General features: G+C 46.6%; 1 protein-coding gene across 1 annotated transcript in view; it reads left to right on the top strand.

Annotated features, from left to right (window-relative positions):
• LOC142565864 (high affinity nerve growth factor receptor-like) overlaps nucleotides 1-14645 on the top strand; it is a 52044-nt gene extending 37399 nt beyond the window's left edge. The window contains exon 6 of the mRNA XM_075676420.1: nucleotides 11013-14645. Within this exon, the coding sequence (XP_075532535.1) occupies nucleotides 11013-11273 (261 nt within the window). The 3' untranslated portion in view covers nucleotides 11274-14645. The remainder of the gene's footprint in view (nucleotides 1-11012) is intronic.
• The last annotated feature ends 427 nt before the right edge of the window (nucleotides 14646-15072 follow it).

Raw genomic sequence — 15072 nt, 5'->3', positions numbered from 1 at the left:
CAACGGGCGCTTTGAGACGCGTCCGTTTCGTGCCACTTTCTCGCATTCTTCCCTCGTGGGAAACTACCTCTTTAACACGCTGTGGTAGACGGCACCCCCGTCCCGGGGCTCGGCTTACATTCCCCAGTCCTTTCCTCGTAGAAGCTAACGCTACGTAGAAGCTGTGCTACATTGCACACCGCCTTCAAGATCGTGCCAGGTCGAACAGGTTTTAAAGGGACACAAAATAGAAAAATTAGTTCGGCTGTATGTGCAGATTACCCTTCTCGGGCTCGGGCTTCCTCAAACGAAAATCGTTCGCTTTTTGCCTGAGCCTACCCACATCATAATGATGTAAATAAAACTGACTTGACTTGACTTGACTTGACTTGACTTGACTAGAATACCAAGAGAAAAATCGCTCTCACCCTGAGAAGAGGGTTAGTAAGTCCAGAGAGCCCGAAAGACTGGCGGCAATGCCTCTTCTCGTACCAGACTTCGTGGACATTGGCGTAGGTAATTAGTTAGTTTTACGGCGTAGTTAGTTTATTTATCCGTGAAAAACAACTGCATTGTGTTTCAAGGAACCAAAGACTAAACTTGTCAAGCTTCAAGAACTGTTACTAAGCCACAACGTGCCAAACACGAAAAAAATATGCTCTGAAATCCGTGAGGCCACACTGACATACCGGCGCTGGGAACCTTAGCCATAAACAGCTTATTTATTTATTTATTTAAGATACTTTCAGGGCCCGAAGGCATTACAAAAAGGAGTGGGTGAACATAACTAAACATTTATGCAATAGACAAAGACAGATTCAACGTGACGTTTCATGAATGCTGGTTTTGAAGGTGTCGGTATCCAGGATGGCTGCAACGGTGGCGGGAAGGTGGTTCCAATCTTTGCTTGTGCTAGGGATGAATGCATTACTACAAAGTTTAGTACGTGAATACGGCACACCAACTTTGAAACTATGGTCAGAGCGAGATGATATGTATGACGGTTGGGTGATAAGCTGTTCTTTCAACAAAGGGTTGTGGTGGTAGATTTTATGGAATAGCGAAAGGCGGAAGCATCTACGACGGAAAGAAAGTTCTGGCAAGTTAAGCGTTGTCTTCATTGAGGTAACGCTAGCATGTCGGGGTGTTTGAACTTCGCTATAAAACGCTCTGTACCTTATTTTGGGCGCACGTTGCAGAACCACGTGTGGTCAAAATTAACAGCAGCCCCTTACTACGGCGCCCGTCATGGACCGTGAGTTGGTTTGGGATGTTAGGTTAGTTCGAACACCCCGTGTATAGCCACGTCTTACAGAGTTTGTACCACGTAATCGAGCCAGACTTTTGAAAATATAATACTGTCTACGAAATAAGGCTATTTCAACATTAATTGCAGTCACCTATAGGGAGGCGACTCGTGTTATATTGGCGTTGTATTTATTTGGTTAATAATCGAGCTTAGTTAACCAATTTTTTTTTAATATTGACTTTCTGCTCTTGATATTTATGGGACAGCAGTCATTAAAGATACTGCCACTTCAATGTATGCATCACGCCTCACACAATGTAATTTTTTTTCAGTCATATAGAAAGCACGTGAAAATAAAAATTTACCCTAGCGGTGGCCGGTTCATGCTCCGCCACCGTAATACCCCTAAACACATTGAAAAAGGAAACACAGGCATGAAACACAGGCATGAAACGCACGCACGCACGCACACAAATATGATTGTTTGTCCGACCTGGGGCTCATCGGACTGACAGGTCGTTTATTACGCTGATAACACGTGCATTCACGTCAGCCACTGTTCTAGTGTTAGGGTGCAAGTCAAAACCGCGCGCTGTTTCGTTACACCGACCCGCGAGAGTGGTGCTACCACGACCCGTCACCGGCTGCGAAGGAGGAGCAGTGGGCTCCCACTTGCTCCGATGGCAGCCGTCGGGCGAGACAGAGACGAGCTCAATCGTCTTCGATGCGGTTGCAGCGCGGCGCACGATTCAGTCATCAAGCATGTTTCTTCGGGGTTTTTTTTTTTTTGTTTTTGTGTTGCAGACTTTGCTTCTATTTTCAATGCGGAAAAGGGGGATGTGATGCAAACAATTTAATTTGATAGTTTGATCAGTTCTAAAATTTTCTCGCGAGCATCTAAACCAAAACTTCAACTCAACGTCTAAACATTTCGCAAACTAATCTTGAATAACTACTTAGGTAGCCTCAAAATCAAGAAAGGGGCTGACAGATGGAATAGCACACTGTGGTATAAAGGTTATAAATAGGGATAAGGTGCATCAGAAAGGCTGGCCAACGTTTTGATAGGAGGACCTTTCTTCGTCAAAGGTAGCCTGAAAAGGTAAAATAAATTACGCAAGATGACTGCATACAGGACAATAATTAACTTGCGGGGTTTAACGTCCCGATACTGCATAATGAGCTACAAGGGATGCCTTAGTTCAGGTCTCCCGATTAGTTATGACCAGCCGGTGCTCTTTACACGCACTCAAAGCACGGCACACGGAAAACTTTTTGCATTGCAACCTCCCTCCTCCTCCAGCCCTATACCTCCTGTAAAGCGTGCTTTGCCTCTTAGTGATTTATATCGCAGAGAAGCTGACATCAAGTTCGTAGCTGAAGGAAAAGGAAGACTGCTGAAGAGTTAGAGCTGCCTGCGCTTAAGACAGGTCAAGAGGCTTGAGAAAGGCAATCGAATTCGTGTCTACAGAGGAAAACAATATTGCGGGCTGCTTCTCTTTTAACTGCAACCTAAGTGCTACAAGCAAATTCCTTGCCTGTTTTCGCGTGAGATCTTTCGCCATTGAGCTAAGCACGAAGTCGCGGGTTCGATTTCCAGCCATGGCGAAAGCATTCCTACGGTAATAGAACGTAAGAAAAATCGCGTACGTAGATTCGTGATGCAGGTAAACCTTATCTAGAGCCCTCCATTATGGCGTCTCCCATAGCACACTGTGCAGTTTCTTTTTAAAAGAACCAATGGGAATAAAACCTCAAAACTTATCATTATTATTATCAATCATAATCAGCATCCCGTACCCGGAGCGCACATGTAATCCTTCGTCGCGTAGAATATGCTCTTCTTAGCGCATGCAAGTGCGGGAGGAGATATACGATGAGAAAACGTTACGTAACGCAACCAGCCTTCGCAAGCCAACTCTGCGTAAAGCCATCCCCTTCATTTTTCTTCCTTAAAAACGTCGGTCCAACAAGTGACCCTGCGCTAAGCAGACTCGGCCTAGCGTGCTTGGTTCCCGGTAGGTTTTAATCGATGCGCACGTGTTCAGGTGCTTTTCCAAGTGCTCTTCGCAGATTTTCTCCCAATATGCTCGGGCAACGTGGGCCGTTTACTGCAACGTGTACATTAATCGCCAAACGTTGCAACGTGCGAGTGGAGCAGCCGCACGTTTCTGTCGCAGCCGTTGACTTCTCGGAAGAATTAAGGTGGGCTGAGTGCGGCTAGAGCGGCGGTCCCAACCGCGACATGTCACGTGCTGGGTAGACTCTATCTCGCTCTAATTTTATCGCGTTCGTTCCTTCCTCCACGGCGATATATTATTTTGATGTTGGTTGGACTGATACCTCTGAAAGCAGTCGCCAAGCGTGGAGGGCGTGGTGTAGCCAAAACAATAATAAAGGAAAAGAAAGGAAAGAATGGGGAACAGGAGAGATGGAAAAGTGATGAAAAAGGAGAAAAAAAAACAACCACAACCCAATTACTCTCGTCGAGAGCTGGAAGGGGGGGGGGGGGCACAGAATTGAGAATCTGCCCGGCACGACGCAACCTTTTTGAGATCATCGCAGCACTTTCATAATCACGGATTTCAGAATAAAGAGGAACCAGGTTCGGTCTCCGATGACTAGGCTTCATTTCCTTCGTCGCTAGTTTATTGATGAGGTCACGCTAAGCTGGACATCTGCGTGGCAGCTTATCGTGTGTCGTGTGTTTATCGATATTGACAACTGGCACGGCCACGTATTTCGTCAGTCAACTTGGGAATTAATGTCTCCAAACTGGTGTCATCCTGAAAATCAGTTCCACGTGGACACGCTTTGCCGACTCACCGGGCTAGAATTCGTAAATTTCAAAATGTGCCGTAAGTAAAAAGTTATTTTTGTTAATTTTCCAATTATTCGTTTTGATTTCTCGAATCAAATTAAATTCTGCGGTTTTACGCGCCATAACCACAGCTTGATAATGAGGCACGCCGTAGTGTGGGACTACGGATTAATTTTGACCACCAGGGGATCATTAACGTGCCCCCAGTGCACGGGACACAGGCGTTTTTGCATTTCGCCCACATCGAAATGCGGCCGCCGCGGCCGGCGTTTGATCCCGCGACATCGTGCTTAGCAGCGCAACACCATAGCCGCTAAGCCACCGTGGAGAGTATTTTGATTTCTCGTGCAAGTAATGTCTGCCTCTGAGTAATCCAGCTGAATGACTAGAATTATGCTAGCTGCCACAGGCGCGATTTCTAAAAATTCTGCATGGTATAAAAAAACACCAGGTATATATTTACAGTATAAAGTTGTGGGAATAAAAAAAAGAACAATCAGTGTCACCTAGTTTATTTCGACGACCAAAAAAACATTGAGTAGAAAAGCTGTTGGGTTTCAGCATGCATAATCTTATGTTGTCGATCGCGGAAACACGGGGCCATAAGAACCTGATGTTAACTTATTTGCCCCTCACGCATAGTTCATACAGTGCTCACTCTGGCGCAATCAAGAAGCGATGATGCAAATATATCCGAGAACGTTTCACAGACTTTCGTTTTCTCTCGCTTCCCGTACGTCGCAGAACATCTGCTTGTGTTCGAACAATACACAACTTTTCATTAGTTTTAAATTTACAAGAACTCACACGTGTATCGCAGGGTAAACAGACACGCACGGGGCAGCATTAAGACTAATGATGTATCAGTCCTTTCCAGACAGATTTCCGCGAAGTGCACCTCTAGAGTTAAGCATACATAAAAGGTGAATAAACAACGCACTTATTGCAACTTCAAGAGGCTCAGACTAATGAAGCGCTTGAAATAAATCTCACCGGGATGCAAAGTCTGCTTTTTGTACGCAGCTACTTTGTGAAATTTATTCTGCTCAAGCTGCATTTTTTCCTTGTTTGAATTTAATGACTGAGTCGATCCGATTTTAGTTTATTGCGTAAACACCGTGTCTTGAGAGTCATGCGAAAGTACAAGCTTCGTTACATTTTCCTGCTTCCGTCGCTATTGGCATTCGTTTCACAGCGGTTTTGCGTGCACCTAACACAGCGGCCCACATAAATAATTAGTAGTGCTTCGCTGACTGCATCGAAGGTAAATAAAAAGAGAACCAGCGTAAATAGCACGATTCTTTGAAGGCGGTATGCGTGAGGAGAACCAATACCATTTTCTTTACACGCAAGGCATTTGCATTACTTCACCAAGTTGTAAACGAGAAGAAAGGGGGTTAACCGAGGGGCCCGAGGGACCCTTATGTTGTCCTTGGTGTCAGTGTTTGTTGGCTTCTTATGATATGACTAATAAAAATCGGGCCCCTCGGTTAACCCCCTTTCTTCTCGTTTATAACATAACGAGGGTCTCGAATCCGGCAACATTGATGCCTTCAGGTGGCATATGTGGGTTTATTGACCAGTTGCCTTCACCCAAAAAGATCACGTTCTCGTGACGCCTGCGGCAAGAAGGACGTTCCACGTCCGCCGCCAAGGTCTGTGAGTGGTGGCGCTGGCTAACACTCCCAGGGTTCTACTAGGACACATAAATACCCAAGAAAGCGAATTAGGAAACAGCGCCGCGGTAGCTCAATTGGTAGAGCATCGCACGCGAAATGCCAAGGTTGTGGGTTCGGTTCCCACCTGCGGAGAGTTGTTTTTTCGTCCACTTTAATTTCCCTTAATTTATCGTTTCTTCATTTCATTTATTAAGCACAAGTAATTTCCCCTATGTTGTCCTTGGTGTCAGTGTTTGTTGGCTTCTTATTCACCAAGTTGTGTAACTTTTGCTCGTTTTATTTTACCCAACTGGCTTTACTTCGATCGCGGACTTTTATTTAAGCTGCACGTCCGACAAGATATGTTTGACTACAAGAAAAAGAAATAGCACTACGATATGGGACGAATCGGGAAGGAGCACACAGATACACCGCAGGGTCTTAGCGTTCTATACGTGTTTCGTTCCCTCTGGTAACACTTTTTCTTTTTCGGTAACCACGAACCGACTAGTGCGTCAGTCAATTATTGCTAATATTGCAGCTTTCACATTCGCACAGGAAGAGCGTTTTATATTGTTTTTCAAGCTGCGTTCCCCTTGCTATTTCGTTTTTTATTCACGTCTGGCATGCACGGCCCCTTTTCTTTAAATATCTACCGCACGCTTTCAACTTCAGCGATAAATAAAATACTAGTGAAACTGTTCGCTAGTATGTTTTTTTTTTTTTTGCTCACGCATTTTTGTGCACATAGATACATCGCTTCCCACAGACCAGCATAACAATGGTATGATTAATTTTACATAAGTGAAAACTTGTTATATCACAACTCATAACCACGGCCGCCGGACTAAAAAAAAGTGCGGCCTGCCGCGTGCATCGAAAACGCTATCAGTTGGTGCGGCGCGACCATTCGGGAACCGTTGTCTGGGATCGGCATAGGAAATGCGTCAGGAACGCGCTTGGAACACCGTCGCCCGCGGAAGCCGACGCGTCCCGTCCCCGACAGCTAGCGCCGTTCGGCCCAACCAAGCGGCCGAGAAGGCAACAACGGCTGTCCCGTTCGCTCCCATTGCAGCCCGCCTGTCACAACAATGGTGCCTAGCGAGTTAACAAAACTTGTTGCTGGGCTAGTTGGTTCATGACTTAAAAACAAAGGTTACGGCGCTAAGCAGACGAGGACGAAGTGAGACACAAACGACACGTACGGGCGCCCGTATGGGTCGTTTGTGTCTCACTTCGTCCTCGTAATGCAAGGTGGACTAGAAAGAAGAGGACGCATGATGACGGTTTTGCTAAGTCGAGGAGGAATGAGCGAGAACAAATAGTAAGGGCGACCGTATGACTAACTATTCTTGGTTCGGTTAAAAAGTTGGCGCAGTCATGATCGTGAAGTAGATAGCGCCAACTTCGTAACGACACCGAGAATAGTGTCACCTACACCTTTGCCATATCCTTCCGAGAAACCTTTTGAAATTGTGCACATAGACTTCGCTGAACTGAAGAAGGTTCCTGGAGTTCGCAAGGCGCAATCTTTTCTGGTTGCAATAAATCAGTGCACCAGAATGGTAGCAACACGCCCTGGAGGAGAACACGTTAAGATTGTTAGGACCCTTCTTAATCGAGCAATGTTTACACAGCTGAAAGTTGTGATATCAGACAATAGGCCCGCATTCCTAAACAAGGCGCTCCAGCAGTGGGCAAAGAGCCGTTGTGTTACGCTACGAGGTTGTGCTCCATATCACCCGCAGGCAAATGGAATGGCCGAGAGAGTGATTGGTGACCTTGCGCAGCTCATCTCCATGTACCAAACGTTGAAATGAGGATGTAAATGCTGTCTGGACGCGGCTGTAGCTCACCACGACAGGACGCACACTACTAGTTTTGGTTGTAGTCCTCATTTTGCTGTTTATGGCAAAGTACCGACGCTGCCAGCTGACAAAGAACTTGGAATTGAAGACAACATGTGCCCGTTTGAGGGCCGTAAGAGCAACGAGGAGAAACCGGATATCAAAAAGCGATGAAGTTGCAATTTGACAAGCGGCACTAAGGACACCGGGTTGATATTGCATTGAACGTCTTCTGCTTGTACGGAAGGGGCTCGTGGCAGTAATAAAAGGACACTTGGTTCTTTCAAAGTCGTGCAAACGTCGGTAAACAGGGTGTGCTTATGACTACTGGGTACCTCATTAACGCACAGCTAGGATTTGCTGCCGTAAGGAATGTTCTCCGCTATCACCCCAGGATGGGGCTGAACAAGAAAAAGGGAGGAGCGTAAGGTGGACGAGAAAGAAGATGACGCAGGATGATGGTTTCGAGAAGTCGACGAAGTAGAAGTGAGAATAAACAGTAATGGCGATCGTATCACTAACTATTCTTGGTGTCGTTACATGTAACTGCTCGTGAATGTGCAATATCCAATTGATGCAAATAAACTGTAGTGTACTATATCTTTAAACGTACCACAAGGAACCAGGGAAATCAGTTCCGTTTAACAGGAGCTCCACTTACCGAGAGAGTAAGGTCAAGGGTACACAAAATGTTCTTTTGAAAGGGGCAGATGCTCTCTTGCCAAAGGCAGATAATAGGTGTAGCAGATCTGATTACAAAGCTTCTTCGACGCAGCCGCTGACTGAAGCTACAGGCACAAAACTTAATTACAGAAAGAAAAAAAAGTCAAACGAAAATCGCCGTTTTAGTGAAGCAACCACTCTCGAAGTCATCAATAGCTTTGATGTTCGTCACCAGCGCGGTCGCATTGTGTGGGCGTTTCTGTGCCGCCACCTGAAAAGCAGCAAACTCGCTGCTCACCGTCCAAAACAAAGACATGCCACCCACGACTACATAGAGCCGCATTGACCATGGCACCCCCAAAAGCCAGCAAAAGCCGCCTCAGTAGTTGCCCTAGTCCTGTAGAAATGGCGGGAAATCCCGAAAAGAAACGCAGGATAGACGCCAACAGTGATGCGTATGGCTGTGCCATCGAGATTGACCACTCAGTTTCGTTTTCCGTAATACTTGTAGTTCAGTTTACCTGGAGTTGGAAAAACGGTGGTCCCAATTAACAAGTTTGTTTTTATTGCATTGCCTTAATGCAAACACGAATTATTAAATTAAATTCTGGGCTTTTGGGTGCCAAAACCACGATTTTATTATGAGGCGCGCTGCAGTGGGGGCCCCGGATTAATTTTGACCACCTGGGGGATCTTTAATGCGCACCCAGTGCACGGTATACACACGGGCGTTCTTGCATTTCGCCCCTATCGAAATGTCACCGCCGCGGCCCAGATTCGATCTCACAACCTCGTGCTTAGCAGCGCAAAGCCGTAGCCGCTAAGCCACCACGGCAGGTTGCAATCCCACCCGGCCACAAGGCTGTTGTCCGTTTAAGCGGCAATTCCGTTTAAAGCGATTTCCGTTTACCGCGATTGTACTGCCTGTTGAAGGGAAAAACATATTACAAGACGTGGAACGAAACAGCTCGCGGCAACGGCTATTGAAGGTGCGGCGTTCACGTTTGAACTGTTCCTATTTGTTTACGACTTGAAAAAAAGGAAGCGCTCGACATTCCAGCGCCACAGCGCACAATACCTTTATTTCAGCTCAACGTGTGTTTCAGAGCTGTTCCACAGGTCTCACAAGAGTAATAGGTACATTATGGGCACTTTGTGTCCACATTACGGCCTCGTATAAACTATCGCCCAGTTTTTCCCTAGCTGCATAGTTTGTAAGTCACTGCACATTGTGGCTTAGATACAACCATGTCACTTCTTCCGCCTTCTTTTCTCCTCATATTCCCAACAGCGCAAATAAACGGATAAACAGTGAACATACAGAACAAGGCTTTGATGTATAGAACAGAATATTCACACGCGAAAGTAAAACCTGCGGCTATTTCATCACAAATCTTGATTACAGTGACATCTTTGCTGCACGCGCCTTCTGTGTTGATAGAAGCAGGACGAAAAACATTCAACGCAAGAAACTGCACGTCCCTCTTTGCAGACCGATCTTTAAGTCCAAAAACACTTAAGACGGGCGTCAGCATAGACTTAACATCGGGATAGTTGGTATTTCATGATGTAACTTCGTAGTGCGCGAACAAAGGACGAGACAGAAGGTGAACGACATGCACAAGCACTAACTTCCAACTGAAGGTTTGTTTCCGATACAATACAATGCGTGAGTGCCACCTATCGCCTTGTCAAGCAAAAAATTGCGCTATCTAGGTGTCACATGCGGAGGCGATGGCTGACAAACAGATTCTGGCACGTTCGGTTTCAGTTTCAGTTTATTAAGGTGAGAGCCTTAAGCGGCTCATGGGTCGAAAAATCCGTTAAGCGGCGTTATCGAAAAATTTACAGTCCGGCGTTATGGCACCCAAAATTCAATGGCACCAAAATTAATGGTGCCACTCATGACCATTGGTGGGACTCGGAACCCACGATCATAGGTGCGATCAAAATAAATGGCACCAAAATGGATAGTGTCACCACTGATGGTCCACCCACGGCCATTGGTGGGAGTCGAACCCACGACCTTTAGTGTTAATTAAGGCGAAGTCACAGATGATTAAGATAGCGTTAATTAAGACACAATAACTCACGATCTTTGGTGCGAGAAAAGTAATAGGAAGTAGCAGCGCATTCGAATGAGAATGTCAAGTAATTTAATTAATGTCTCGCGAGTGCGCAGGCTTTCGCCTTCATCCTCCTTAGCTTATGCTAAAGCGGCTGTCAACTTTTTGTCCATTCAACAAGCAATGATTAGGTAGAGATAGTATGCAGACGAGAGTCCCAAAGTCAACGACTGCAACGAGACCCTCGGTTCAAAAAATTTTAAAAATGAGGAACTCTACAGAAAACACGGGTTTAACGCAGCAAATTTTAAAAACGTAGAAGGAAAACAAATTAACGTGCGAATTGCAATGCATTGGTAAGTGACAATAAGCAAAGAAGTACATATCTTAAAACAACATAACTGATACAGCAGAACGTATTATCGGGCATGGAACTACGCTATTTCAACTTTAGCATTTTTCTTCCTCATAATGTGCGCTGGTCCTTGCTTTCTTTCTTCTTTGTTTCTTTTCTTTTGACCCTTTATGCGATTGTAATGTGGCTTATGCGCACGGCTTTCCATATATAAGTAATATAGCATCAGAAGTAAAACCTTTAGTTGTAAGTAAGCACTTGTATACGTCATTTCCCTTCTGTCTCGTCCTTTGTTTACGCGCTACGAAGTTACGCCAGCATAGAATCAGTGCAGGCACCTGAACATGGAGCAAAACCCCGCTTGTCTCGCCCAGGTGGTGAAGCTGATCCTGCAGGGCATCCTGCTGAGCCCGCCCGAGGAGTGTCCCCCGCACGTGTGCACCATCATGGCCGGCTGCTGGAAGACGGAGCCGCGCGACCGCCTCAGCTTCAACGACATCTACAAGCGGCTCGTGGACACGTACCCGCCACCTCCGCCGCCGCAGGACGAGCCGGAGCCCCTCGAGGAAGAGCTGGACAGCGAAGACTACCTGGTGCCCAAGGCACCGGCCGCGCCCCGCCACCAACCCTGGTGAAAGGAAAGCGCACACAACACGTCCGCGCGCTCAGTTCGCCTCCCCTTACCACCATCCGGAGGCCAGTGAAGCTTTTGGAAGTCATCAGGCTCGCAACCACTCTCACCAGATGGTTGGCGGGAGTTCATGGTAGTTCATTGGAAACGACAGTTTTGCCGCTGTTGCTCGCCGATCGGGTGGTTCTCGGTTTGTGTGTGATGTACGGTTGGTGACGTGGCTGTGACTACGGCACGGCTGCGTTTCCACACCCTGGAGCTCGTCGGAAAAGGCGCAACATTAAGACTTCGGATCGTAAAGTCAAACGTTTTGGAGTAGCATCTGGTTTTCAGGAACGGAATGTTACATCCTGTAGTAAACGCTGCGCCGAAATGGCCTGACATGAAAGCGCGACGGGTGGCGTGCGCTAATTTAAGGTTACTGTGCTCAATTTCCTCTAACAACGCCTAGTCAGCTGACGACAGTATGGTCAGCCGTGCAACTGAGCGAACTATTACTTCAAAAACTGCGCTCGTGCACACGATGCTTGCTGCAGCCGCCATCATAAGCTGCATGTCATTCGAAAGCTGTGCCGCTATCGCCATTAGCTGCACGCTTCTTGCGGTGTATGTACGGAAATGAAAGTGAATCAGGGTTGATGGCATGGTTATTTTCTTTCCCGTGCAGGGACGGCTTTGACCGCAGCAGTGGCAAACGTGTCGCGTCCCAAAAAAAAAAAAAAATCCAGCTCTTATTAATCGCATACCTTGACAGACACCTTCGGAGGCTTCTGTTTGGGTTGTTTCATTTTGACATTGTTCACGACAGCCTTCTCCTCACGGAAGTTAAAAGAGAAACTGTTACCGTTCGCAGGAACTGCTTTGTTAGCAAATTTGACGCAACGAACGCAACTGATAGAGTGCATGAGTGCGACTGAACGAGGACGTAGAAAGAAACAGATACTACACAGAGAAGCGCTATAATCTGTGTATCTGTCTGTTTCTACGTGCTCGTTCAGTCGCGCTCATGCACTCTATCATGGATTCTAACCAACTAGCCCGCCAGCATGTTTTAACCAAATGCAACTGCATTGATTGCGCAAAAAAAAAAAACAATAAAAGACGTTTTAAGCGTGCTCGTAAAAGTTGAATGAGGCAGCCTTGGCCAAGCACCACACTTGGGGCTACTTGAGAAATGCTAGTTTTGCAGATAGAGATATAACCGTAGTTCGCTTTCCGTGTGGAGCGGTAATAAGGCAGCTATACATGCTAACGGGTTCGAAATATGCTACTGCGCTTGGTGAACGCCTTCCTGCAAACGTGCGTCCGCCTGTATGCCTGTTGTAAGCGATTCATCTCGCGATACCTCCTTTACCGATTTCCTTTAGATGCCACCTGTGGCGCCACATGCCCCTTTGCGTAAACCAGTCTCGCTGTGTAATCTGTTTGGAGTACATGCACGCTCACCTGTATATGCTTCAATTTCGTTTGTTCGAACAGTGTTCGTGTTTCTATTTATTCTATTTATTTCCTAGCGTGGTATACAAAGTGTCGCGGTATATCTGTTTGCGCACATAAACTGCATCACTGCATACACATATGTGCGTAAGCCACGTCTGTCATGTCTGTACAGTGTTGCATTAGACGCTCCAGTCTGTTAGCCAACGCGCCGACGAAAGCACAAAGTCATGTTGAGTGCCACACACAACAAGCCAGAATGGCTAACTTGGTGGAGCTACGGTGATCCAGAACGAACTGTAGACTGTGTTGGCGAAGATTTTGTGCATGTGCGACGCCTCACATAGGTAAGCACCGCGAGCCAACCTCAATCGCTTATTACTGCTCATTCATTCGCCTAAAGAAACCAGTGCAGCACAGTTCCCTTCTTAGAAGCATTTACTGTGTTATATATGAAGGCAGTGCCACTCCACATGCGTGCTCGTAAGTGGAAACACCATCACACTCATGCGATGCTTAACGAAGCGACGGCGCTTGGCCTTAAATTCGCTGGCTGTGTTTCAGAGTTCTTTCACGCTGCTGCAGTTGCCCCGGAAATGTCATCAAGGTGCCCGGTAACACCTGTAGCCGCCGTTAAAGTCAATTTGAGGCGTTCTAACAGCGGCGACACAGGCCCGAACTGTGACTCTAGCGCGCTTTCCCGAAGTGACACAGCACTGCGGTCTGCAGAACGCATAACACTTGAAGCTATAGAACACTGCGCATTCCGTGGGCCATTGCAGGATCGAGTAAGTAGCCATAGTGTCGCTGACTGCCCCGAATGCGCAAACGCGCAGCAGGGCAAGCTTGCACAGTTGCAAAGAACACGCAGTCCTTCTGGGTCACCGTGGCACATTTCTGTACCTTACTATACTGACATAATCACATTACGACAACCGTCCCTGCCTAAGGGCTACTCTGGAAAGCATATCCCAAGCGAACGCAGTCGAGTTCCTTTCAAAGACGGCTTCGTTGAGGCCGCGTGCAGAACCACTTTGAGTGAGGTTTACGTAAAACTCGAAATATTTGTCATCAATACAACTCTACGACGGCAGTTACATTTGAGCGAAGCTCGCGCGAATATCATGTTGAATAGTAACGGCTTTACGGGTGTTTCTCTTGTTCACTGTTTTGTTCAGTTCGCCAGAGTCTACGAATGCAGTGTCTGTGATAGATATTTGTCCCGACGAAAATGTACGCATCGGCGTAAGCTTTCTTTTTTTTAGATATTGATGCACAATATTGAGATGTTGATGCATAGAAAGTTCACTCGACTGAACAGTACAGCATACTCCTGTTGCTTATTTTCGCGTTACGCCAGCAGCAAGTCATGCGCAAAGTGTTGAGCCAGTTATAAAGGCAGGCGTTGTTCATGTTCGCATTTTGGCGAGCGCAACGTGGCAACAACCACCATTTGTGTCGTAACATCTGTTCGAAATCATAAGCACAAGCGGGTAGGCTAAGCTACGCACATTGAAATACAGCTTCTGCTTGTTCTCCGCTAAAGCCGGTGCCTGACGGCAGAATTGCTCAACACTGTACTTGTTTTATTTTCCTATATTTTTCTACGGGTATTTCTCTTCAAGTTGTGCCGTTTCCCGCCGTAATTCGCCTCGACACTTTATTTACGAGTGGAATGCCGACTTGAGTACGCGCCTGTCTTACCGTAGTTAACACCATGCACACGCAGCCTTTCTAATTACCTGGTCAGTGCGTTTCACCAGAAACGTTTAAAAACACGATTCACCAACTTTTCGTTCAACTCAACACACTAAAGAAAAAAAGAAAATGTTGAGGAAAAGGTCAGTCTGTGCCATTGGCGCCATCGTAATATAGACCCAAAGGAAAAGAGCACAAAACGTGAATGCTTAAATACCCAATACCAATTATCGTAGGAAACGGCAATGAAAGATTACAGTTACTAAATTGGGGGGGGGGGGGGGGGGAATTAAACTTTCTCCACGTCTCACATTACGCCGTCTAGGTTGCACTTATTCGTGATGGTACGCGATAAAATGTTGCACTCAGATCGATGAAAGCCCACTTTCCGAGAAACGCCTAGTCCAGCCCGGAACGCGGCGCCATTTATCACGCGTTGTGCACAGGCCTCAAAGCGAGCATTTGTTAGCCCGCCTCGCGGTGTAATTAGTTAGCAAAGCGACGGCATCAGCCGACGAGCGTCCTTATCCAGAAACATTAAGAGACTCTTACTTTTTTTTTTATGCGGACGCACGCGTACGCACGATGTCACCACGACGTGTTCCCACGTGCTTACAGGCGCTAAACGCTGGGAACGTCGCAAGTTTCTCGCGCTGCGCCCTGTCAAA

The sequence above is a fragment of the Dermacentor variabilis genome, unplaced genomic scaffold, assembly GCF_050947875.1.
Source record: "Dermacentor variabilis isolate Ectoservices unplaced genomic scaffold, ASM5094787v1 scaffold_12, whole genome shotgun sequence".
In the NCBI taxonomy this organism is placed as follows: domain Eukaryota; kingdom Metazoa; phylum Arthropoda; class Arachnida; order Ixodida; family Ixodidae; genus Dermacentor; species Dermacentor variabilis.
The sequence above is the reverse complement of the archived record's forward strand: the minus strand, read 5'-3'. Positions and strand labels throughout refer to the sequence as shown.